This window comes from Pan troglodytes, chromosome 14 (genome assembly GCF_028858775.2).
Source record: "Pan troglodytes isolate AG18354 chromosome 14, NHGRI_mPanTro3-v2.0_pri, whole genome shotgun sequence".
Lineage (NCBI taxonomy): Eukaryota > Metazoa > Chordata > Mammalia > Primates > Hominidae > Pan > Pan troglodytes.
The window spans coordinates 42035839-42061025 of NC_072412.2; the positions used below are offsets into that span (position 1 = coordinate 42035839).

At 40.3% G+C, this 25187-nt stretch overlaps 1 protein-coding gene across 4 annotated transcripts in view; it reads right to left on the reverse strand.

The window, feature by feature from the left end:
• Positions 1 to 24486, reverse strand: part of EPSTI1 (epithelial stromal interaction 1) — a 103981-nt gene extending 79495 nt beyond the window's left edge. The window contains exons 1-3 of one of the 4 annotated variants that reach the window (XM_016925260.4): positions 23742 to 24482; positions 2420 to 2478; positions 897 to 980 (exon numbers count right to left, since the gene is read on the reverse strand). In XM_016925260.4, the coding sequence (XP_016780749.1) occupies positions 897 to 980; positions 2420 to 2478; positions 23742 to 23929 (331 nt within the window). In that variant the 5' untranslated portion in view covers positions 23930 to 24482. Of the gene's footprint in view, positions 1 to 896; positions 981 to 2419; positions 2479 to 23741 lie in introns of all 4 variants that reach the window. The other 3 variants (XM_001152734.8, XM_016925261.4, XM_063792102.1) reach the window with 3 other exon arrangements.
• Positions 24487 to 25187: the final 701 nt, after the last annotated feature.

The window sequence follows — 25187 nt, forward strand, 5'->3', positions numbered from 1 at the left end:
GAGTCTGGCTCATTTGCACAAAGGAGGCACTTGAGATTAGCCCTTTTCACGAAATACAGTGGGATGATGATAATATTACTATTACTTCCTCTCATTAAATAATTTCCAAATTAGATTATTTTTACCTATGTTCTTGGTGGGGGGGGGCAGGGTGTGGGGAGGGAACTTCTCTAAAACTATCACAACCGTAAGTGGCCCCTGACACAAGACATGCTTGTATTAACTAAATCTGTGGACACTGTGTGTCCAACCCTTTAAATTTTCGGCTGCTGATAGAAGAGAAAAAGCAAAGAAAAGATGTGAATGATTCCCATTAGGTGGCATCCCCTCTGAATGATTCAAACACCGGCAAAGGCGGCCCAGACAATTCATCACACTGGCAGCACCTGCTCCAGAGGCCCAGAGGTCTCTAGCTGTAGAATAAAAACACAGGTGATGTTTCTCTTATACCCACCACCGGGTTTCCAGCTCACTCTCATCTCCCTCTTGGAACTGACTCTCCACTCCTTTTCTTCAGATTAACATTTAACTGCCATGATTAATATGCTTGTGCCAGCATTTACTCCCATCCTGACTAGTGCTATGACAGGGCATATGCAGCGCCCCAGGTAAGCTTTTTCAGAGTCAATCATCTAAGAGGCTCTAAATTATTTGGCAATTAAGTCATCACTGTGTTCCCACAGAACTCTGGCATTACAGGTTTGCTACTTGCAGAAAATCAGAAAAAATATATATATATACATACACACACACACACACTAAATGCATTCCACCCAAGCAGCACAATGACCAAACAAACTACAATGGACATTCACAGACAGACATATGCAAGCTGCTTACAGGATCCATAGGTGGCCCCGCCCTCCCTCATTCCGGCAGCGGCTGTGCTTGCTTACCTAGCCGTCTGGGCACCAGGTGAACCGGTTTAGCTCTGTTCTGCTCCTTCCACTTCTCCAGGTTGGCCAGCTCCTGCTCCGCAACTAAGCCAGGCGAGAAATATCAAATCGTCAATTATTAGACTTCTAAAAGAAAACCAGTCCCTTCAAAGCATAAGAAACAACTATTAGAAGGCAATTAACTACATGTGAGCATGAGTGAACAAGGCTTCCAGGTTAGAAACACAATATTCAGCCCTGACCCGTACAGGTCACCCTGGGCCTGGCCCTGTGGCACATTCTCACCAAGAGTCAGCACAGAGGGTTCGAATTTGAAAAACCACCTGGGCTCCTACTAAAAGAAGTATAGATTTTCCTACCATTCTGGCATTTTTAAAACTCTATATCAAGTTAATTTTTAAAGTTACCTATAGAAAATGTGTGCAAAACTAGAATATTTTCACGTCAATAAGAACTTTCCACACATAGGTAAACATATCCCCAGAAAATTCTGATGCCCATACTCGCTTTATCTTCAATGCTCCCAAGCTTACTGCGACTCTAGGGAATGAGGGCTCGGTGCCACAGGTGGAGACCCTTGCTCTGGTTTCAGGCACTCCAGACCACTGTGCAGAGTCGGCTTCCTGGGGAGCAGGGCTCATTTCCTAAATGTTCACTCTGCACGACAGCAGGGGGCGCCAGAGAGAAACTAGTTCTGTCACTCCAGCGCCTCCCCTTATCTCCTCATGAGACCTGTTTCAAATGTCCATTACTAGAAAAACAAATTCTGAAACATTTCGAAATCCAGACCACATTGAGACTTAATCTCCTATTAAGTATTTAAATCAAAAGCTTGTAATACCGGAACTGCTGGCAGTTCCCATAGTCCCTGCATGGCTGTGATTGTCATATTCTGCACTGACCCGCTGTCCCACCCGGGGCTACATGTCCGGTGGAGACTCTTTAGAGAGCTTTTTCCCTTTTGTGCCTTTCTGTCCATCATTAGTCATGAAGTTAAATTTCCTACCAATCATCTAATAAAGGAGACCATCGAATTTCAGCATAGCCCCACAGCTGGACTTGAGCAAGCCTACAATTTCTTTGTGAACTAAATGAACTTTAGTTCTCTTCCACCTCTAAAGGATAATGCTATAACTTTAAATGGCAGCATTTATATTTACTGTACATCAATTAAACATGTTATGTACACATTAAGTACAGAGAGCACAAAAACGAGTAAGATGTGGTCCCTACCCTCAAGGAGGTTTATTGGCAATAAGTGTAAAGTTGTTCAAGCCAACAGAAATCCAGGATCTACCATCATGTCATGAGTTCTGTTACTAATGTAGAGAAACAAACTTAGAAGTGTTAGTAGAATATTTTTAAAGGTATAATCAAAACTAATGTTTAAAAAAAAAAACAAAAAACCTTGATGAGATTTGGTGAGTCTATATAAATGAGAAAATAAAAATACTTCACACCAAAACAAACCAATTGTAAAAAGAGAGAAGCATTCTGAATGTTAAATGAAGGACTATACATACTTCTTTGTATCTCATTTCTCCGGTTTATATTTGGTGCTATCAAGGTATATGCACTTGTGCTAAAAGGAAGAGAAAAAAAATGCTTATTACCATGAGAAACTACCAATGCATATAAGCCACCAGATATTTTTCCTTCTATTATACTGTATTTATGATCATTACCATCAAATAGGCACTATGAAAGATAATCTTCTTAAGACCCTGATCTGTTCTCTGGGACCTCACAATCTTGATGTCAAAGTAAAACAAAGGACATGGCCAAATATGAAAATATAAAGCATTCGATGAGTGACAAGTGACTAGTTGGTGTACTGTCCTTGTAGGGCTCCACCGTTCCTCTAGGTGGTGCTTGTGAGTAAATTCCTTTAAGATTGCTTTAGATTGGCATTCTCTTCTGTGTGACCACACCGGAGTACAGGAAACATTGGTACATTTTTTGTTCCCACAGACTGATCCTAGAGGCCATTTGCAATGCAGCCACCTCCTCTTGATGATCTGAGTAACTAACTGGCTTTTAGGCTTTGTCTTTTCTAGGCCTATGTCCACTGGTCTCTTCTTCTCCTAGGGACACAGGTTGAGCATAATCAGGGGCTCGGAGAAGCAAGGAGTCATTTCAACCAGGCAGATCAGGGAAGACTTTTTAAGAAAAATATTCACCTCTGTGACACTAGGAAGCTGTTAAAATATTGTGAGCTTTTGAGGGCAGAGAGTGTGCTTGATTGATGTGTATTCCAAGCCCCTGGCACAGTGTCTGGCACAAAGACATTGGCTGCTTGATAAATGTGGGCTGAATTAAAACAAAATGATGCTACAGACCCAGCCTGTGAGTCTGTGTGGGGGTGGCTGTTTTTTGAGATGATGCATGTGATCCCACAAGAACCTGAATACTCCATTAAGCAAAAATATAGCACAGCAACAGACTGCAGCATACATGTAGGTACAGTTTTAAGAGAAATGCTGTGGATAAACACAACCAGCTTATAACTGTAGGATTTAAGAGGGGGGGAAAAAACCCCACCCAGATACTCTTGGAAGTCTCTCTCTTCTACCTGAATACACAATTTCAAAGGGCAAATTAGCAAAGATTGAACTGTAGAGGCCAAAAGCACTGATCAACAGAAGCCATTTCCTTCCTTATCTCATTATTTTTCTAGCAGCTAGCCTTCAGCCAGCTTCAAACTGGGCTTTAATTTTAGACTTGTAAATGTGAGGTGTGCAACAGCCTTTGCATGCAAATGGGGCTGCTGGATGCCCAATTACTTAATGTATATCAGCAGACGTTGCATGTGTAGCCTAGCATGCATACAACGTTATGAATACAAAATTAGGAGACTGCCACTGGAAATTAATCCCTTGTCCATTGCACATTCTTTGTATACCCTGAGAAACATTTTTCACTTCTGAATTGCCAGTACTTTTTAGGAGCTTGGAAGCTGCAATCCCGTGGGTAGTCCCTGGAAACTTGAATATGATGCAATGGTGAGCCATGCTACAGAGACTGAAAGCTGAAACATGAGATACGAGACGTAAATGCCAATCATGAAATTGCTACACAATCTTCAATGTCTGCTAACATTGTGGTATAGAGCTTCTCTCTATACCACAAATTTGACTATACTCCAGATCAGTAGTTCTCAGCCTTTATCGTGCATCATAATCACCAGGAGGGCTTGTCCGCGAGCTTGAGAGTTTCTAATTCAGTAGCCTGCGATTGGGTCAAATAACTTACATTTTTAACAAGTTCCAAGATGATGCTGTTCTTGATCTAGGTACCACACTTGGAAAACCACTACTATAGAGCAATCAAGCTATCTTAGAACATTTAGGGATAAAAGAAAACTTAGGTATTCATAAATCACTGGTAAAGACACAGAGGTTGAATCTCAGGCCAAAGATCACCAGGTCAATTGAGCAACAGTGATGAGACTCCAGTCTAAGACTTTTTACTTAGATCAGTTTTCTGTCTGCAGCTAACTTTTCAACTCAATGTGCAAAGCATAAAATATGACCGTCCTTTAACTTTAGTCCCTTGATAGACTTCCAAACAATGCAACCTACTTAACTGGGCACTTATTATGGATTTATTGTATTAGGGGCTTGTAGAGAGTGAGGGGAGATTCCAGAACAGGGATACTAATCACTTTAACAGAACTTACACTTTAGTTAGGAACAAGTCAAGAAACCACAAAAGCACCCCACGAGAATATCCAACCACTCAACATGAGTTCTGGATGGGGAAAAAAACAAAAATAAATAAATAAAAAATAAATTTAAAAAGAATATCCAAACAAGTCTTAAAGTGGGAATGATGTAAGTACTCAGAGATCCAAAACAGTGGAGATTCATAGACACCTCAGAAGAGTAAAAAACTGAATAGCACGAAATAAGAATAGTAAGTTGAGGCTTAAAGAATAGGATCTGAAATAGCAAAAGTGTTTCTTTGCCAGGACTTTGCCAAAAGCAGCTTCACAGAGAATTTTCCAAGTCCATGAGTCTCTCTTACGGAAATTTTGCAAAAGGTTTGGAGAGAAAAATCAATTCATTTGTAAAAGATTGTATTCTACAATATCTAATCTGGTTAAGTTTTTAAGTCCGATATCATACTAGAATCTTCCGTCTTAAGAATAGGACTTCAGTCAATCTATGGCCAATGTGTGTAGCTTACAGGTACCTAATAGAGAAACATAAAATAAAGGGAAAGAATTAGCTCTGAATTTAGAACGTTTTTACTGAAAGCATTTTAGCATAAACCCAGGCAGTGGTCCCAGTAATAAACATTTTATGTAAATTTTATGTGAATTTCTCAGCAACCTTCTTAGCAATATTTTATTGACTGAAAATGCCAAATCTGAAACATGTTATAATAGTCCCAAGAAAGCATTGCCAAGTAAATGGTAAGGAACTTAGCTTCTATTTCTATTTCTTAATATAGGAAGAAGAGCTTAAGTCAAAGGATATGCTTTTTATTTTTTAATATCATGTGTCAGAGTGTAATGCCTTAGTAGATACAAATATTCGTCCCTTCTTTCTTAGTTTTCTCTTGACATGAATAGCAAGTATAATTTATTAATGTTTTCAGCCAATTAGTTTCTACCCACAGCAAAGGCCTTTGCTGTTTTAACCTATGTGCTATCTCTTCCAACAGCCTGACTCTCAAAGTTGCTAATCTAGACAAGCCCAACAACCAGCATTTCGCATTCTTGTCATTTCCTGATTAAGCAACATTCAAGCCACTGAAATAAATATATATATTTGAAAATGAGTCTCCTTAATTACCTCATTGAAATTTAATGAAAGATCTCAATTTGTAAGATTATTTTCACTTTCCAACAGTGCACATCCATGAGATATACTGAGGGAGAATATATGAAAGAACAGACAAGATAAAATGTTTTTCTGCACCATAAGAAACATAAAATAAAAAGATATTCAAGAAATGTTTGGCCAAGCGCGGTGGCTCATGCCTGTAATCTCAGCACTTTGGGAAGCTGAGGCGGGTGGATCACTTGAGGTCAGGAGTTCAAGACCAGCCTGGCCAACATGGTAAAACCCTGTCTCTACTAAAAATACAAAAATTAGCCGGGTGTGATAGCACACGCCTGTAATCCCAGCTACTCGGGATGCTGAAGCAGGAGAATCGCTTGATCCCAGGGGGCAGAGGTTGCAGTGAGCTGCGATCATGCCACTGCACTCCAGCCTGGCCGATAACAGCGAAACTCTGTCCCAAAAAAAAAGAAAAAGAAAAGAAATGTTTTCCTGGCCGGGCGCGGTGGCTCACGCCTGTAATCCCAGCACTTTGGGAGGCCAGGGCGGGCAGATCACGAGGTGAGGAGATTGAGACCATCCTGGCTAACACAGTGAAACCTCATCTCTACTAAAAATACAAAAAAATTAGCCGGGCGTGGTGGTGGGCGCCTGTAGTTCCAGCTACTTGGGAGGCTGAGGCAGGAGAATGGCGTGAACCAGGGAGGCGGAGCTTGCAGTGAGCCGAGATTGCGCCACTGCACTCCTGCCTGGGCGACAGAGCGAGACTCCGTCTCAAAAAAAAAAAAAAAAAAGTTTTCTTTGCGAGGTCTCTCAAGTTACACAACTGCATCTTGTGTGTACATTCTTGCACAATTTTTATAACTTTTTATCAATAAGTACTCTGAAAAAATGTTATGTTGAAGTTATCAAAAATATCTTGGCTGGCTAAAAGTATTACATAACAATATCCCCTGGTGTGTACAAACTGCACCAGATGTAATTTAAATTTCTAATTAGGAGCAACACTGGTTTGACTGAAAAAGAAATGCAGTTAAGAGCAAAAGTTCGGAAAGAGAAAATTAAGTGAAAAACATAATTTCAAGCAGAATAGTAGACATGTAAAGTCTACAGTCCTGCAAAAAGTTGAAGTTTTCATAGTTCAAGAAAATCTTATCCTTGGGTATATATAAATTGAAAAAAAAAGACTTAGAGATAATCAAAGGCATTTGGATACTTATCTTTCTAGATAAGACATTCCATATTGGTTTTTGTTACATGACCTTCAATGTAAGAATCTGAAACTTACTGTTTTCAGTCAACATTGAGTCAAAACTTTTGAGGCATTTAGGTTTCCAAAAGTTTGTTCATACATAGATCAAATTCCCAAGAATAATAGAAAATGACAAGACCAGGCTGAGCGAATTACCCTTGACCCCTACGCCTATATTATACCACCCCTGATCAAGTATTCCACATCTCCAGTGTGGAAACATTTATGAATTGTCTTTGGCCTCAGAAACTACAGAGGCTAAGATACTGTCTGCACACCCAAGAAGCTGATGTGTAATTGATTAGTTCTTTCATCAGTACAACTCATTGCCTCTGTTAGATGGCTGAATGCAGACACAGTGGGTAAAGACAGATAAATAAGCAGGAAATCATCGGGGCCTTTGTTTATAGGATGTCTTTAAGAAAATGAGAGGCATACACACCCAGGATCCCCATGGCTTACTGAGATATTGTAAATTCATGCAAACTAGAAAAAAAGTGCTGCTTCTTTCAGGTGGAGGTAATCCCACACTAAGATACATGGTTTGGTATGTATCTCAGCCACAAATCACACCTTAACTGGGCAAGTGTGTGTAGTCACCAATCTGCACAACCATACAGAATGGACCTGAGATGATGTATTTCTTCACTTAAACACACACACACACGTAAGTAAAAGCCACACAAAAAAAACTTAGCAAGAAGGAGTCACACTAAAGATATAAAGAGTGTATATGAAGTACAATATTGTAGAGACTCACCATCTTTAAGAGGCCAAAAACCAATGATGGGACCATCGTTGAGATGGAGACCAACTGGTAGGTATACTTACAAAATGTCTTGTAACTACTTCCTCAGTAAAAATAACTGTAAGAAATTCATATTTTCAGAACATAGAGATGTCAGGTCTGGGATTTGATTGGATTCCACTTACAAGCTAATAAGTTAGCCTGTTACTGTTTCACAGACACTGGCAGAAGACATGAAATTCCTGGATCAGAGACAAAGACTTTATTGCTGATGGCACAGTAGGCAGCATGAGCACCAGCTTATTTACATCTATTCTCTCTAGCCTCCAGTCTTATGATGGGAGCAACAGGATGGATGCTGCACACATGGTGTGTTTGCATTGCAGCTGATAAAATCCTTCAGGAATACACCATTTTTACAGCAGATAGTAAGTGAGCCTGGTCTTTGTCCTGGGAGAACAAACCTTATCTCTCAAGGTTCCCAGCTAAATAAATAACTCTAAGAAATAGGTTAAAGAGTGGTCTTGGCACATCCAACAAAACATAAGTGTACCCGAGGCCCTAGGGGGACTCTCTTTTCCAGCAAGAGAATATTTAGTATTAACATTCCTATTAAGAATGGCTTAATGATAAAGAAATTGATATTGGCAGAAAAACCACTTACTTATGAAATGTGGTATATATTTTCTCTTCCCATTATTATTATTAATAGACTTAGAACGGATTATGTTTATGTCTCAAGCCTTACTCAAGGTTATCTATAACTTAAAGGAAAAAACCAGAAATGCAAGACATAGTGATGTACTCCAAAATCTGTACATAGAACACTTAGAAATGAAATTCATGTTTTCTTTCTGATTTTGAAAGAAACACACTTGTAAAAGAAAATTCAGAAAACTATTTTAAAAACATTTAAAAGTCACACATAATCCCACCTCTCAACCACCACAATTACAATTTTATTTGGGTGAATTTACTTTTCATCTATGCTCTATACATATTATTACACAGTTGCAAACATATTTTAAGTACAGCTGTACATCCTGCTTTCATTTATAAGTGGTTTTCCTAATTTGATTATATATATAACATGCTTAATTCTCAATGGCTATGTAGTATTTCATGATATTGGTGCATCATATAACCACTCAACTATTGCAACTGTTTCAATTATTCACTATTATAAATAATCCTACAGGATGTACAAAGCATAATGCTTTCAGCAGAACATTATCCAGAAGAAAACGCTAACAGTCCTCTGAAATCAATACTCTGAACAGGAATGTGGGCTACATTTAAACTTTTCTTCCTTAGATATCCTATTTACATTTCAAAAATCTGAGACAACATAATCATATGATTAATTTCCACTCTTATGTGTGACATCCTTTATTCTTTAACCAAAAGAGATGTAGGCCCTACCCAACATTCACTCTCACTTCCTCCTTGCTAATAGCACTTCTATATTATTCAGACAGAGAATGTGCCCAATTAAAAGACTACAGCCACCAACCTTCTGTATAGTTAGGTAAAATTATGTGATTAAGTTTGAGAAATTGAGATATAAGTGGAAGTCACGGAGAGAGATTTCTAGAAAGCCTCCTTTAAATGGTGGTAGACAAATAGAAAAAGCTGTTTTGTTACTTTCCTTCTTCCTGGAAGGTTGATGTGGTAGCTGGTGCTCAAGCAACCATCTTAGTCAATGAGGCAACCTGAATATGGAAGACATGATCAGGAATGGCAGAGCAGAAAGTCAGAAGCAGTCTGGTGCTCTGTGACCATGAAAACACCACATCAGTGGTAATCTGTTGCTGTACTGCCCAACTTCAAACTCTAATTCTGTTATTTCCTATCTGTACAACTTTGAGCAAATTATTCAGTTTTTCTATTTTTTCACCTGTAAAATCGGGATAACTATCCACTTCATAGGATATAAAGTGCTGTGAACCCCGAATATCTGAGGCAGGCCTCAGTTAATTTATAAAGTTTAAAGGCCTGGTGTGGTGGCTCATGCCTGTAATCCCAGCACTTTGGGAGGCCGTGGCAGGCAGATCACGAGGTCAGGAGATCGAGACCATCCTGGCTAACACGGTGAAACCCCATCACTACTAAAAATACAAAAAAAAAATTAGCCGGGCGTGGTCGCGGGCACCTGTAGTCCCAGCTACTTGGGAGGCTGAGGCAGGAGAATGGCGTGAACCCGGGAGGCGGAGCTTGCAGTGAGCCAAGATCACACCACTGCACTCCAGCCTGGGCCACAGAGCGAGACTCCATCTCAAAAAAAAAAAGAAAGTTTATTTTGCCAAGGTTGAGGACGCACCCATGACACAGCTTCAAGAGGCCCTGATGACATGTGCTCTAGGTGGTCAGAGTACAGTTTGGTTTTAGACACTTTAGGAAGACATGAGACATCAAACAACATATGTAAGATGAACATTGGTTTAGCCCAGAAAGGCAGGACAACTGGAAGCAAAGGTGGGACAACGCATAGCGGGGAGGGGGCTTCCAGGTCATAATAAATAAGAGACAAACAGTTGCATTCTTTTGAGTTTCTGATTAGCCTTTCCAAAGAAGGCAATCAGATATGCATTTATCTCAGTGAGCAGAGGGCTGACTTTGAATAGAATGCAAGGCAGGTTTGCCCTGAGCAGTTCCCAGCTTGACTTTTCCCTTTCGCTTAGTGATTTGGGGACCCCAGGATTTCTTTTCATTTCACAGTTCTGAGAACAATGCCAGAAAATAACAAATATTCTATTATAGTTTTCCATTATTTGTATTAGATCATCCCTAGACTACCTACCTTCAGACTTATTTTATGGGAGAGAAATAAACAAAGCCATAGGTACTTACTTAAGATAACTAAGGGGACATCTATTGCATTGTATGTAATTATAATAACTATATATAACATATATGACATCTATTTTATATGTAACAACTTAGCCCTGAATCACTAGGACATCTCCTTTCTTCATGCTGTGAACGATTCCCTTTGCTGCATCTTCTTTCATAAATATATATCATTAAGTTTTTTCTAATTATTTCTTTATATCCCTGTTTCTGGCTCTTCCTTTTAACAACTGTATCCTGGTTCCTGATTCTTTCCTTTGAATAATAAGGACCACTGCATGAAACAAAGTAGTATTTATAAATAATACATCTTAAAAATTATTACATATTTTTTCTCCTGTAAATGGTAGCATGATTCTGAGCCCAGGCTTTTTTCGTTAAATTATGTATTAACGTATAACGTACCTACAGAAAACGGCACAAATTTTAAGCATACAGCTTCATAAGAAAAGTTCTTTTACATTCTCCAGGTTCCAAAAGAGAAAAGGAAAAAAATAACAACAGGCACAATGAGCTGTAGAATATCACCTAAAATTGTATTTCCCCCAATGTTTTAAGAAATTTTAAGCCGGTGGGGCACAGTGGCTTATGCCTGTAATCCCAGCACTTTGGGAGACCAAGGCGGGTGGATCACGAGGTCAGGAGATGGAGACCATCCTGGCTAACACGGTGAAGCCCCGTCTCTACTAAAAATACAAAAAAAAATTAGCCAGGCGTGGTGGCGGGTGCCTGTAGTCCCAGCTACTCAGGAGGCTGAGGCAGGAGAATGGCGTGAACCCGGAAGGCGGCGGAGCTTGCAGTGAGCCGATATCGCGCCGCTGGACTCCAGCCTGGGCGACAGAGCGAGACTCCGTCTCAAAAAAAAAAAAAAGGAAAAGAAAATTTAAGCCTAACAAGCAAAGTTATATATTATTAAAATGAATATCCATATACTGTTTACTTATATTGACCAATTGTTAATGTTTTCCCACATTTGCTTTTTCTCTTTTAACCATATGAAAATAAGCTGCAGGGTCATAACACATCATCCCTAAATATTTTAGCATGTATCTCCTAAAAACAAAAACAGTCTCCTACTTAAATATAATACCATTATCACACCAAGAAATTTAACATTAATATTGCCTAATAGTCTATATTCAAATTTCCAAATTGTTTCTATTTTAATATTCTTCCCTACCTTTACCTCATTCTAGATCCAATTATAGATTACACATTTCTATGGTTTGACATGTGTTTGTAGACTCCTATGAGCTCAGACAATTTCCTTGACTTTTTTTTTCTTTCTTTCATGACTGACATATTTGAAGAGTTCAGGTAACTTTTCTTATAGAATACTTCACAATCTGGATGTAAGGAAAAGATTATTTCCTCATGATTCGATTAGGTTAAACATTTTTAGAAAGAATACTAGATAGGACATGTTATCCAAGATGCCACTGTGAGAACAAAGGTTGTTTCCTTGTGCAACTAAATAATAAGCCAAAGTGAAAAACAAGATCCATCTATATGATGGAGTGTAATCACAGTTTAAAACAAAGATTAGAAAAAGAGTATCAGTCACCTTCTATTGGCAATAGAAATCAAAGGGCATTGTATTAGTCCATTCTCATGCTGCTAATAAAGACATACTTGAGACTGGGTGATTTATAAAGAAAAAGAGGTTTAATGGACTCACAGTTCCACATGGCTGGGGAGGCCTCACAATCATGGTGGAAGGCAAAGGAGGAGCAAAGGCACATCTTACATGGTGGCAGGCAAGAGAGCACGTGCAGAGGAACTGCCCTTTATAAAACCATCAGATCTCATGAAACTTACTTTCGAGAACAGCACAGGAAAAAACAGCCCCCATAATTCAATTACCTCCCATGGGTCCCTCCCACAATACATGGTGATTATGGGAGCTACAATTCAAGATGAGATTTGGGTGGGGACACAGAAAAACCATATTAGGCATCATGGCCCTAGGTTTTCCACTTGGAATAAAGAGTCAAAGAGTGCAATCTGTACTTTAGAGATTTCTTTACACTAAACTCTTTGAAGTGTTTATTTCTAAGGGTCAGAATTGCAGGGGACTTTCACATTCTGTATTATTTTTGAAATGTTTGAGTTTTTATAACAAGCAGATATGACTTTACTTTTATAATCAGAGAAACATATTCTGAAGATTTTTAATAGAGAAATATTTAATATAAAGATTTCTTATAGCAGGGGCTCAGCTTTTCTTACAAGATTAGGTAGCATAGGTTTCTGCTTTCACTAGTACCATAGTAAAACAAACAATAGGCAATACTAGCCCTTGAGTTTTAATGATGGTAAACATCTTCAGTTTTTCTACAGGACTTTAATGGATTTTCTTTTAAGTCTTCATATTTGCAGGGGGTGGAGGACAAGGAATTACAAACATTACAGAACAAAGGAACCATCATCAGCCGATTCTCTGATATAGAATAGACCCTTCAAATGCAGTCATCTCCCTTTGATTATTCTTTCCTCTTAAGCTTTTGTTTCAGATTCAAATACATTCTGAATAGATGCAATTAACCTTAATATGTATAACCTTACAGCACTCTACTGACTTTGAAGTAAGTAACCTTACTGTGTAATTGAACTAAGTTTCTTTTTTTCTCATTTCTGCTATGGTTCTACTGATTATTGTTGGTAATATGTGTTTTCAAGCTTTCATCATCCTGTTGATTTATTGTTTCACCGTTCCAGCTGCCAAAGACTTTTTAGCAATTCCCATTCATTTTTGGTGATATTGTATTTGAACAAAAATGATTGCTTCCCAAGGCTTGGCAGACCACAAATGCATACCATACTGAGGAATGGAATCCAGTGCAGAAAAGTTGGAAATTCCTTCTAAACAGGACCATAATTTCTACCGTCCTGCACAAACAGGAATGTAAATTTGATCTAATCCAACCAAAATGTTTTTTTTCTTTTCATCCACTCTGTCTCTTCTGTCATGCATAGAACTGTGCTTTTCAAACTGTAGGAGGTAACCCTCTAATGGGTTATGAAATCAATTCAGTGGATTTATTTTTAATGCACAAGAATAGAAACTGTCAGAGTACATCACATATAATAAAGGTGAAAATTGTTTTGTGAAATTTTTTCAGTTATATATACCCTAATATATACTCAGTCAGGTACTAGGTCATGATGTCAAATGAATTGCTCACTGTAGGCTATGATCAGAAGTCTGAAAAAAAAAATCACTGTAAGTTACTATGTTGTTGAGGTTGCACAGTGAGAGTGAGATAACTGCTCTAATGTCAGAGGTGTTTGAACCGAGAGATTCCATCTTGAATAGGGGCTGGGTAAAATAAGGCTAAAACCTGCTGGGCTGCATTCCCAGTTAAGGCATTCTAAGTCACAGGATGAGATAGGAGGTTGGCACAAGATACAGGTCCTAAAGACCTTGCTGATAAGACAGTTTTCAGTAAAGAAGCCAGCTAAAACCCACCAAAACCAAGATGGCAACGAGAGTGACCTCTGGTTTTCCTCAATGCTACACTCCCACCAGCACCATAACAGTTTACAAATGCCATGGCAACATCAGGAAGTTACCCCAGATGGTCTAAAGAGGGGAAGCATGAATAACCCACCCCTTGTTTAGCATAAAATTAAGAAATAACCATAAAAATGGGCAACCAGCAAGCCTTGGGGCTGCTCTGCCTATGGAGTAGTCACTCTTTATTCCTTTACTTTCTTAATAAACTTGCTTTCACTTTGCTCTATAGACTTGCCCTGAATTATTTCTTGTGTGACATCCAAGAACCTTCTCTTGGGGTCTGGATCAGGACCCCTTGCCAGTAACACTAACACAAGGCTACCAAGCTCACCTGTCATTTGTGAAAAGCAGCAGAACAAAGCAGAAACCAGAGAAACTTTTCTCCTGCAAAGTACTTCTCTATTCAAATCATTTTAAAGCTATGATGGGGTTCACGACATGTTATCCCAAAATATGGCACCTTGGTATTTGAGAAAACAGCAAAAGGAGGAAGGTCTCTCTGACCTTCGCCCATCTTTTTCCCCTGAAGCAAGCCATAAAAAATTTCTCTGACCTTCCTCTAAGGTAGGTCATAATATCCTCATTTCAGAGGGATCCTCCCTCCTCCCTAAACCCATAGGAAAGAAATGGAGACATAGAGACACAAAGAATTTGAACAAACAGAACTTGCTAAGCTTCCCCAGTTTATGTCATTAGACCATACTCCTTTTTGACCAATCATACTTCTATACACTATCCACTCTTCATCAAACCTAAGCATAAAAAGACACAGTTTTCCCTGGTTCTTTGAATCTTCATTTTTGGATGCTCCTATGTCCTATAAAACTTATGTTAAATGAATGGGTATGCTTTTCTTTTGTTAATCTGTCTTTTTTTATAGGGATATCAGCCATGAACCTAGGGATAGGTAAGGAAAGAAATCTTCCCCTCTCTGCAACTGTAAATGTCACATTACTGCTTTGATATTACCACTCTCTTTAGCCTATAGAACTTCTCTTTTCTTAATGTCAATATAAAACAATGATAGGGCTGGGCGCAGTGGCTCATGCCTATAATCTCAGCACTTTGGGAGGCCAAGGCAGGTGGATCACGAGGTCAGCAGTTCAAGACCAGCCTGGCCAACATGGTGAAACCACGTCTCTACTAAAAATACAAAAATTAGCCAGGCATGGTGGTGGGCACCTGTAATCCCAGCTACTCGGGAGGCTGAGGCAGGGGAATCGCTTGAAGCCAGGAGGCGGAGTTTGCAGTGAGCTGAGACCACGCCATTGTACTCCAGCCTGGGCAACAGAGCGAGACTCCATCTCAAAAAAAAAAAAAAAAAAACAATGATAAGACCTTAGCTAGCTGTATTATCAATCCTTCATCTATCCTCCATCTATACATCATATTCAAGATCCAAAATTTGGTAGATAGACATAGGTTTGAATACTGGTTCTGTCACTCAAAAAGCCATAAGATCTTGGAAAATCATTTTATTTTCAAGACTCAGTTTCCTCATCTTTAAGGTAGCAAATGGCTTATCATGAAGAGAATATTCAATAATGTACCTGACATACTTAACACAAGGTCTAGCACATGGCTAATCATGGAAAACACATGGGCTACTAATTGTTATTTTGGTTTTAGTCTCTCAGGGGTACCCAGTTTAATTATTCCAGATCATAACTAATTTACTTTATGCTACAACAGGATTCCAATGCTTCATTACGCTTCTCATTTCAAAAATAAGTCAAATAGTATTAGTATTAGTATCTGATAATCATAGAGACATCTACCTAGCTCATTGAGACATGTCATTAGGAAGAGTTAAATACTATCTGTTGCTTTATAAATTTTCTGCATGCTAGAGATTGACTTAAATAATCCCCTAATGAATAACCATCTATATTGAGCCATCAAGATTACTCATTACAATCAATCACAGATACTCTCTTCCAATGTACTATTATTTCATAACATTAAAAGGAACTCCAGCATTATCCAATTCTCCATCTCCAGGGAAGAATACTAGACTGATGCATTCAGGCCACTTAGCATCTATAAGCAGAATTTTATTCTCATAATCATATAGAGAAGGAAATTGAAAATTTGAACATTGCAGTGAGGAAGAAACAGTGAAAACAGTTCTAATATGCTCTAATAAGTTTGTTAAAACTTGTACTTCATTTCAGAATATTTTATGTGGCTTATTCAGATGCAAATAATGTGAGTCAAAATGACTTAAGTTCTGTCTCAGACATAAGAAACCATACTTCAGGATTTCAGAAAATAGACACTAAATAGTGATATTTATAAAAATTTAACACTATAACTTAGTGACTTTATTATTGTATATCCCACCTTGTATTCCATCTTATAATTACAAAATACTTTACAAAATTTAACAATGCTTTTTAAGGAGAAAAGAGAAAAATCAGGATTGGCCATGATGACCTGCTCTTACCAAACCATGATTTATTCTCCTTTTATCTCCCTTGAGAGTTTGGGGATGAAGAGAAGGATTACAAAGATTATTTCCTTCCCTCAAGCATAACAAACTGGTGGGACGCATTGAGGTTGGATCAAGGAAATTAGGAAATGTTTTTCTGGGCCCTGAAGGAGGAAATGAGAAAAAGAATGGGTTTCCCCAATCTGCATAGAGAGCATGCCAACAACAGACATAAATAAGATGTCTAAGTGTTGAGGTTGCAGTAGGGTGTTTTAGAGACTGTATTAGTTTGAGTCCTTCAGAAGCTGACACCAAGCTGGGGTTAGACAAGCAAGAGATGGATAAGGGGGAATGCTTGTGAAGGATGAAAGGGGGAGCAGGGGTAGGCAAGGAAAGCTTTGAGAACAAGACTGGGTCTGATTACTATTGCCAAAACCTAAATAAAAGACAGTGAGAGAGGCCCTCCCAAAGAAAATTATATTTATTCTGGATTGAGCATTGCAATGGGAATACAGTGGGTATATTCAAGAAGGCAAAGGAAGACAAGGGTTTTTTAAGGAAAAGTGAGGAGAGGAGGGTGATACAAGTTGTTTGAGACAAATATCCTTGGCTACAAGAATCAACAAGGGTAGAATCAGTCCAAGGCTGGACAGACAGTTGCTAGGCAGATGTCCTTGCAGAAGTATTTTTTGTGTAAGGTTGTAGCTTTTGTGCAAAGTTGTAGTTTTTGCAGAGCCTTTTGTGAGAGTTCTTGTTATCAGGCATATGTGCATGAGAATCTTCCCTTCATGGCCCCAGCTCCACGTGTTTGACACAAGTGACCTCATTTTGAGTCTGACAACTTTCATTCTATGAAAGGACCGAAGGAAAGAGGATTGAGTAGCAAGATCCTCAGTGTTATACAGTTCTGAGAAAATCTTGGACACGAATATGGGGAGTCTTCCAGCAAAAGTTGCCTAATAGAGGAGTCCTACATGGGCCAGGAATAGGCTAGCACTAAAACCATCCCAAGAAAATTGTATAAAATTGAGCAAGAGAAAAACAAAACAATAAAATCCAACCGGGCTTGCAGCAGCAATCATTAAGCCAGCTTGCCCTTTGGTCCACTTCCTTGTAGCTGGTTGTTGCTCGCTAGCCCAGCTTTGAGCTGTCCAATGGACAACCCCAGATTTTCTAGCCCCTCACCCTCCATGAATCCCCTTAAAAACCCTTGCCCAGAACCCATGGAAGAAACAAATTTGAGGCTTGAGAATTCCTCCTGTTTCCTCACTGAGAATGTTGCGATGATTAAACTCTTTCTCTGCTGCAAGTGCCATTGTCAGTGTACGGGTCTGTTGCTGCACAGAAGGCGTATAAGCCTGGCAGTCCTGCAACAGCACTGGCACCCTGGAATGCTCAGCCATTGCCTGGGATGGGTGCAGCACAAGCCAGCACTCACAGGCAAGGTGTAATGGATCCAAAAGGGTGGCAGCTGTGGCCGTCAGCTGACTATGCTCCCCACTGTAAGTTCCTCTGAAGACAATCTGAATAACAAGTTTCTCTGGCTGTCCAGAGGCCATTTAAACTCCTGTGATATAATAAAAAATAAATACTAAGCCATGGTCCCTGGTTCCTGGGACAGAGCTCCCAAAACCCTTGGGATTCCCAGAGTGCTAAGTGTCTTTTTTATGCTAATGACTGTTGGTGAGGTCCCTAGACAGCTAGCTTAAGAACTGAGACTGGTAGCTAGAAAAACCAGCTATGCGATTGGGGGGTTAAAACTTTCAGCCCCTGGCCGGGAGCAGTGGCTCACGCCTGTAATCCCAGTACTTTGAGAGGTCGAGGTGGGTGGATCACAAGGTCAGGAGTTCGAGACCAGCCTGGCCAATATGGTGAAACCTCGTTTCTACTAAAAATACAAAAAAATTAGCCAGGCATGGTGGCACATGCCTGTAATCCCAGCTACTTGGGAGGCTGAGGCAGGAGAATTGCTTGAATCCGGGAGGCAGAGGTTGCAGTGAACTGAGACCGCGCCACTGCACTACAGCCTGGGTGACACAGCGAGATTCCATCTCAAAAAAAAAAAAAAAACTTTCAGCCCCATCTCAATTTCTGGGGAGAGGCGGGGGCTGGAGATTTAATCACCAATGGCCACTGATTTAATCAATTATGCCTAGGTAATAAAGCCTCAATAAAAGTTCTTGAACTATAAGGTTTGGGGGTCTTCCAGGTTGGCGAACACATCAAAGTATCTACCTAGAGTATGGAAACTCTTCACACCCCACCACCTACCCCTTCATCTCCCAAAAGATGCCTTACGCATCTCTTCCACTTGACTGAGTTGTATCCTTTATGATAAACCTGTAATCATAAATATAGTAATTTCTGCGAGTTTTGTGAGTCACTCTAATGAATTATCAAAACTGGGGAAGGGGAGATGCATGGGAACCCCCAACTTTGTAGTCTGGTGGGTAGACATACAGGTAGCCTGGAGACTCCATTTGCAGCTAGTGTCTGAAGTCTGAAGTGGGGGGCAGTTTTGTGGGACTGAGCCCTTAATTTGTGGGGTCCACACTAACTCTGAGTAGTTAGTGTTAGAATTGAACTGTGGGACACCTAGTTGGGGTCACAGTTAGTTGGTGTTAGAATGACATATTTGATGTCAGGAAAAAAAAAACCACACAACTCCTAATGATCCTGTAGACCAAAGCTCAAACGTCACCTCTAAGGAAAGATCTTCCTGCTCCCAAGACCAGCTCAGACCCCAGCTTTCCTTGCAAGCTTGTCCAGCCCAGGGCCCACAAGGTGCATGTAGCCCAGGTGGCTCAGGATGGCTTTGAATGTGGCCCAACACAAATTCATAAACTTTCTTAAAACATTGAGGTTTTTTTGCGATTTTTTTTTTTTAAGCTCATCCACTATGATTGGTGTTAGTGTATTTTGTGTGGGGCCAAGATGATTCTTCTTCCCATGTGGCCCCAGGAAGCCAAAAGATTGGATACCCCTGCTTTAAAGTATACATATTTATTCACATATTAATAAATGTCTGTCCCATCAATTAGACAGTAAGCTTCATAAGGGCTTATTTTGTGTTGAATAGTTATTTGTTCCTAGTTTTTAATTAGTTCTTTTAAGTTAGAGATCCTCTCATTCCATGGTGGTTATGAGGATTAAAAGAGTTAGTATACATAGTGTGCATTTACATACTAGGTACTACGTAAGTGCTATTATTATTATTGCTCATGTTGAAGTCTCTACGATACTAATACGAAGTAGGCCACAAAAATGTTAAGATTAACATAATTTACATACAAATTCAGCTCAAGTTAACTGTAAAATAAAATTCCATATTATAGGTTCATTTTCAAAATATCTTTTTATTTTCTTCAAACAGCATCAAGCTAAAGGACCAGGTATGGTTAGACAAGTACATGAATGTGAATTCAACCCTATATTACCAGCACAGGCAAGACCCCATTTCCCAGAGTTGGATAAAACTAGGTAAATGCATGTCTTTGTCTTATATTTATCTAGAGGTGATATAAATAATGTAAAATATTTACAAACAAGCAGAATATTAAAAGGAAGGATAAAGGTTTACTTTGGATTAGAAGTTTGTGTAAGCTTTTTTCTCTTTTAATTTGTGTAGACAGCTTTGATATTTAAGGACAAGACAAAAATCACCAAGTAAAAATAATTGGGAAAGCCAGTATGAATTAGTAAATACTTATAATAACTTAAATCCAAATTCCATCAAGAACTCAATCTTGGCCGGGCGCGGTGGCTCACGCCTGTAATCCCAGCACTTTGGGAGGCTGAGGCAGGCAGATCACAAGGTCAGGAGTTTGAGACCGGCCTGGCCAATGTGGCGAAACCCCGTCTCTACTAAAAATACGAAAATTAGCCAGGCATGGTGGCATGTGCCTGTGGTACCAGCTGCTCGGGAGGCTGAGGCAGAGGAGTCGCTTGAACACGGGAGGCAGAGGTTGTGGTGAGCTGAGATTGCGCTGTTGCACTCCAGCCTGGGCGACAGAGCGAGACTCTGTCTCAAAAAAAAAAAAAAAGAACTCAATCTTGTCTGAGAGTCTATCAGAGGTACTCAGAATAATTTAATATATTGATAGCCACAGATTTTTACTAGTATACTTTCTTTCTATGCAAATAGGTGGTTTATTTATTTATTTATTTGAGACAGGGTCTCACTCTGTTGCCCAGGCTGGAGTACAGTGGTACAATCACAGCTCACTGTAGTCTTGGAGCTCCTGAGCTCAAGCTATCCTCCTGCCTCAGCCTCTTGAGTAGCTGGGACACAGGTATGTGCCACCGTGCCCAGATAATTTAAATTTTTTTTTTTTTTTGGAGAGACAAGGGACGCCCTATGTTACTCCTGGACTAACGCAATCCTCCCACATTGGCTTTCCAAAGTGCTGAGGTTACAGGCACAAGCCCCTGCGCCCGACCACAAGTAGGTGTTTTAAACCAGTGTTGTTTTTTTTTAACAAGGCACAAACATGCGACTTAAGGGTGACAGCATAGTACTTTACCAGGAATAAAGTTATGTTTTACACATATACACGTGGAAAAATTAAAACCCTATGAAGTTGGTATTGTCTTATATTAAGTAATGAGGAAACTGAGGCATAAAGTAGCTAAGGATTTTGTTCAAAGAGCAAGTGATGGTATAATCAGAACTTGAACCCAGGTCTACCCGGCATCAGAGCCCATATTCCTAATCCCCACACTGGGGCTGCAGGAGGAAATTAATGGAAGGATGCCCACAAAACAAGACAAATCTTTTACCATATAAATAAATTCACATTATGAGTGGACAAATGAAACTGTACTATTAAAGCACTTTATCCTCTTTTTTCCTTTTTTTTTTTTTTTTTTTTGCTTTTTTGTTTGTTTTGTTTTGTTTTTGAGACAGAGTCTCACTCCGTCACCCAGGCTGGAGTGTAGCGGCGCGATCTCGGCTCACTGCAAGCTCTGCCTCCCGGGTTCATGCCATTCTCCTGCCTCAGCCTCCCAAGTAGCTGGGACTACAGGCGCCTGCCACCATCTAATTTTTTGTATTTTTAGTAGTTTAGGGGTTTCACTGTGTTAGCCAGAATGGTCTCCATCTCCTGACCTCATGATCCGCCCGCCTCGGCCTCCCAAAGTGCTGGGATTACAGGCGTGAGACACCACGCCCGGCCTCTTCATTTTTTTAAATCAGAAAGTGTTTCTAATTTTTATCCCCAAAATAAATAAAGCCTTCTTTATTTTGGGGCAGGGGGTAGGCAGCTAATTCTATTGAGATATTTGCCATTCATTTTTCTTGGTTTTCCAACTTCATTAAAGGAAACAAGTGAGAAAGTGAATCTAAGTAACTAATGGAGATGCAACAAAAATTCAAAGTCATCCCAACAGGATCTCAGACATCAAACCCCTAAAAGGGAATATATAATTCTGTACTTACTGCAACTGGTTCACATGAGAAAAAAAAAAAAAAAAAAGGAAGACTCTGTGAGAGATAACTAAACACTTCCTGGTATTTTTCAATGGTTCATTTGAAAATCTTTTCAGGAATCGCAAAATAGTGTACAGTGAGGTCTTCAGGGTATTAAGGCCTGGATAACCCATCAGAAAGCTGCCTCTTTCTGAGCAATTTGATCTAGCAAGATTCCAGGGTAATTACAACCAAATAAGAAAACAGATGCAACAGTTAATACTTATGCGATGATATGAGCTTAAAAATAAATGGTTGTATCTAAATAAATGCTTTTTAACAGAAAAAAGTCATGCAAATCATGTTCATCATTAACTATTCATGGACACGAGAGCATATGTCTATGACCTTTGTTACTGTTAAGTACTATAGCTTGTAGATACGTGGGTTACTTGAAAGTAATTGGCTGCTTCTATTGTGGCGAGACACTATTCTGAGGAGGAAAGAAATGAAACAATCTCTAATTGATTTCCAGATTATCCACCCCATCTAAGGGTAAACCTAAGCTAAATAATAATATTAAAGGCCTGGTACTTTCCAAAAGCTAAGGGATGAAAGAAAATCTACTGTTTATCGGCCATAAGGTTATATACTGTTTCTTAGCAACCAGGGTTTGTCTTTCAGAGACTAGAAGTCGATGAAAAAGGAGAGACTAAAAATAAAACCATTTGGACAGTTCCAATTCACAGAGGCAGCACTTCAAAGGCAGTGATGTTGTGATAAACCATACTGTTGAGTTAAAGAAGTTCATTCCATTGGCTAGAAAGACAGGCTCATGACACTTGCTTAATAAATGTTTCCCGGATACTCACTGCAGTCCCTGAACCAAAGACCAGGAATAAAAGCTACCTATCTGTTCCTGCATAGAGCACATATCAACATCAGGGATGAGAGGTACTATGGTCACTCACCTCCTCACTCTCTCAGCTCCACTCCTCTGGTTGTAAGAGGCTAGTTTATCTGGGAGTCTTGCTGGGACGTAGGCTTGCTCCTATCTAGAGGCAGAATTTGAACCTTCTACCCCATATCACATTTCTTGTTGACCCTTACCTGTTAGTGTCTGATACAGTAATTCCGTTTAGGACACCAAGTTTTGTTTTTCTGTTTTGTTTTGTTTTGAGACAGTCTCGCTCTGTTGCCCAGGCTGGAGTGCAATGGCGCAATTTCCGCTCACTGCAACCTCCGCCTCCCGGGTTCAAGTGATTCTCCTACCTCAGCCTCCCAGGTAGCTGGGACTACAGGCGCGTGCCATCACACCCAGCTTATTTTTTATTTTTAGTAAAGACTGGGTTTCACCATGTTGGCCAGGCTGGTTTCGAACTCCTGACCTCAGGTGATCTGCCTGCCTTGGCCTCCCAAAGTGCTGGGATAACAGGCTTGAGCCAACGCGCCTGGCCCAGCACCAAGTTTTTAAAAACAGTAAGGGAAAAGTTATTTCCATACTGGTTGGAGTATGAGTTCTGGAGATACCTGGAAAATGACATCTTACTGGATGCCTAGGCAGTTCCTACACAACCATATCTTTCAATCCTGTAGCCAGTCACAAAAATCAGGAAAGTAGTGTTCCTGGAAGGAACCGGGCTGGTTATTTACCAAAGGACTGCAAACTAGCCGACTCAATTTATAAGGTACGGCATGGATACTTTCATTTAAGCAAATGAGCTTTCATTCAGTCAAAATCCCTGTTGTTGGGCCCCTGTGGTTTTAAACTCCAAGGACCAAGAAGGTGCTTGTGAGTGAGTATGTTTGGGGCCCGGGCTCCCGCCCCGAAGCCAGGTTGTTAAAATACTCACTGCCTCTGGCCCGCGTGTACGACGCTCTCCCGCGAAGGGGTCTCAGGGGCTGCCTCCAAACCCTCTCTCTGGTCTTCCACGGGGCTCAGCTCCCCTTGCCGCCCAGAAGGGTCCTGGGGATCCCGGGTCGGGCGGGAGGCAGGGGAGGCGCCGAGCCCGGAGCTCACCACTCTATTGCGGGTGTACATGGTTCACAGCCCGCGGGTCCCGGGCCGCCGTCGCTGCGGGAGGGATGCAGCTGGGACGCTTAGCGAGTCTCAAGATGGGATTCCAAAGTGCAGAGGCAGCGGTTTTAACAACTGAGTTTCGGTTTCTCAGAATCAGCAGCAGACTGCGCCCGCCCCAGAGAACTTCCCCACGTATTCTCCACTGAGGCCCCGTCCGACCTTATCGCGGGTTAACAGCCCAGGATGTTGACTTCAGCTGGCTTCGTCGGCTACAGGTGAGACGGTTTAAAGTCTCACAATCACCTTAGAGGTTAATCAGAATAACTGGGATCAGCTGCGGACACCTGGTGAGCGATTAGCCCGCAGAGTGACTACAATCCTGAAAGATACTTGAGAAGCTGTTTAACAGGCAACTCTAATTTGAGGTTACCGCTGGATATTTGAGACTGTAAAAAATATATTAACCTTAAAATACCAGAGATTAGGTCAATAACTAAAATCATCTCAACAAAATGTCGCCTTTTATCAGTAATGACTGCTGTGTGGCTGTTACCAATGCACATACTTTCAAGTTAGAGGAAATGGAAACCGAAATCAAAAGAAAACAAAAACCTACAAAGCCGGAGAAGTAAGCTAAGGTAGACATGATTCACCAGGCAGCCTTGCTAAGTAATTGACTAGACATTCGAGAACTATTAAAAATACCTGCTCTGTGCAGAACAGTGTGCAATGGTGATGTGGGGACATTTTAAAATATGGATGTGTAAGGCTCAGTTCCTGTAGGTTCAGGGGTGAGCTCTGGCATTCATATTTTTGAAAAGCTCCCAGATGATTCTGATGTGTGCCAGGGTTGGTCACCAGGGTCACAATGCCGTCTACACAAAGATGAGTGAAGGCTCTTCCCTCACATTACCTGCATTCTAGGAGTATCCTAGTAGACAGGTAAACAAATGGGAATGCCACTTTGGGATAAATGAAATGACAGGCAGCTGTGGAGGCATAGAGAAACTGGGGATTAGCCCTCTGAGTAATTCAGGAACAGGGACATTTGAGAATGAGCCACCAAAGACATAGGAATTCACCAAGAAGAAGGAGATGCTATGGCAGAGGCTTGTCACTTAAAATGACATGGTGTGTACTTAATTCCAGGGGTTGTCATGTGGCTGGAGCACCCCAGTCCTAGGTCAGCAAGACAGTTAGGAGCTGGACTGTCTTCCTTATATTATTGGTGCTTAGAACAAAAAGACACATACAGGTTTGATAGCTAATGAAAGAATGA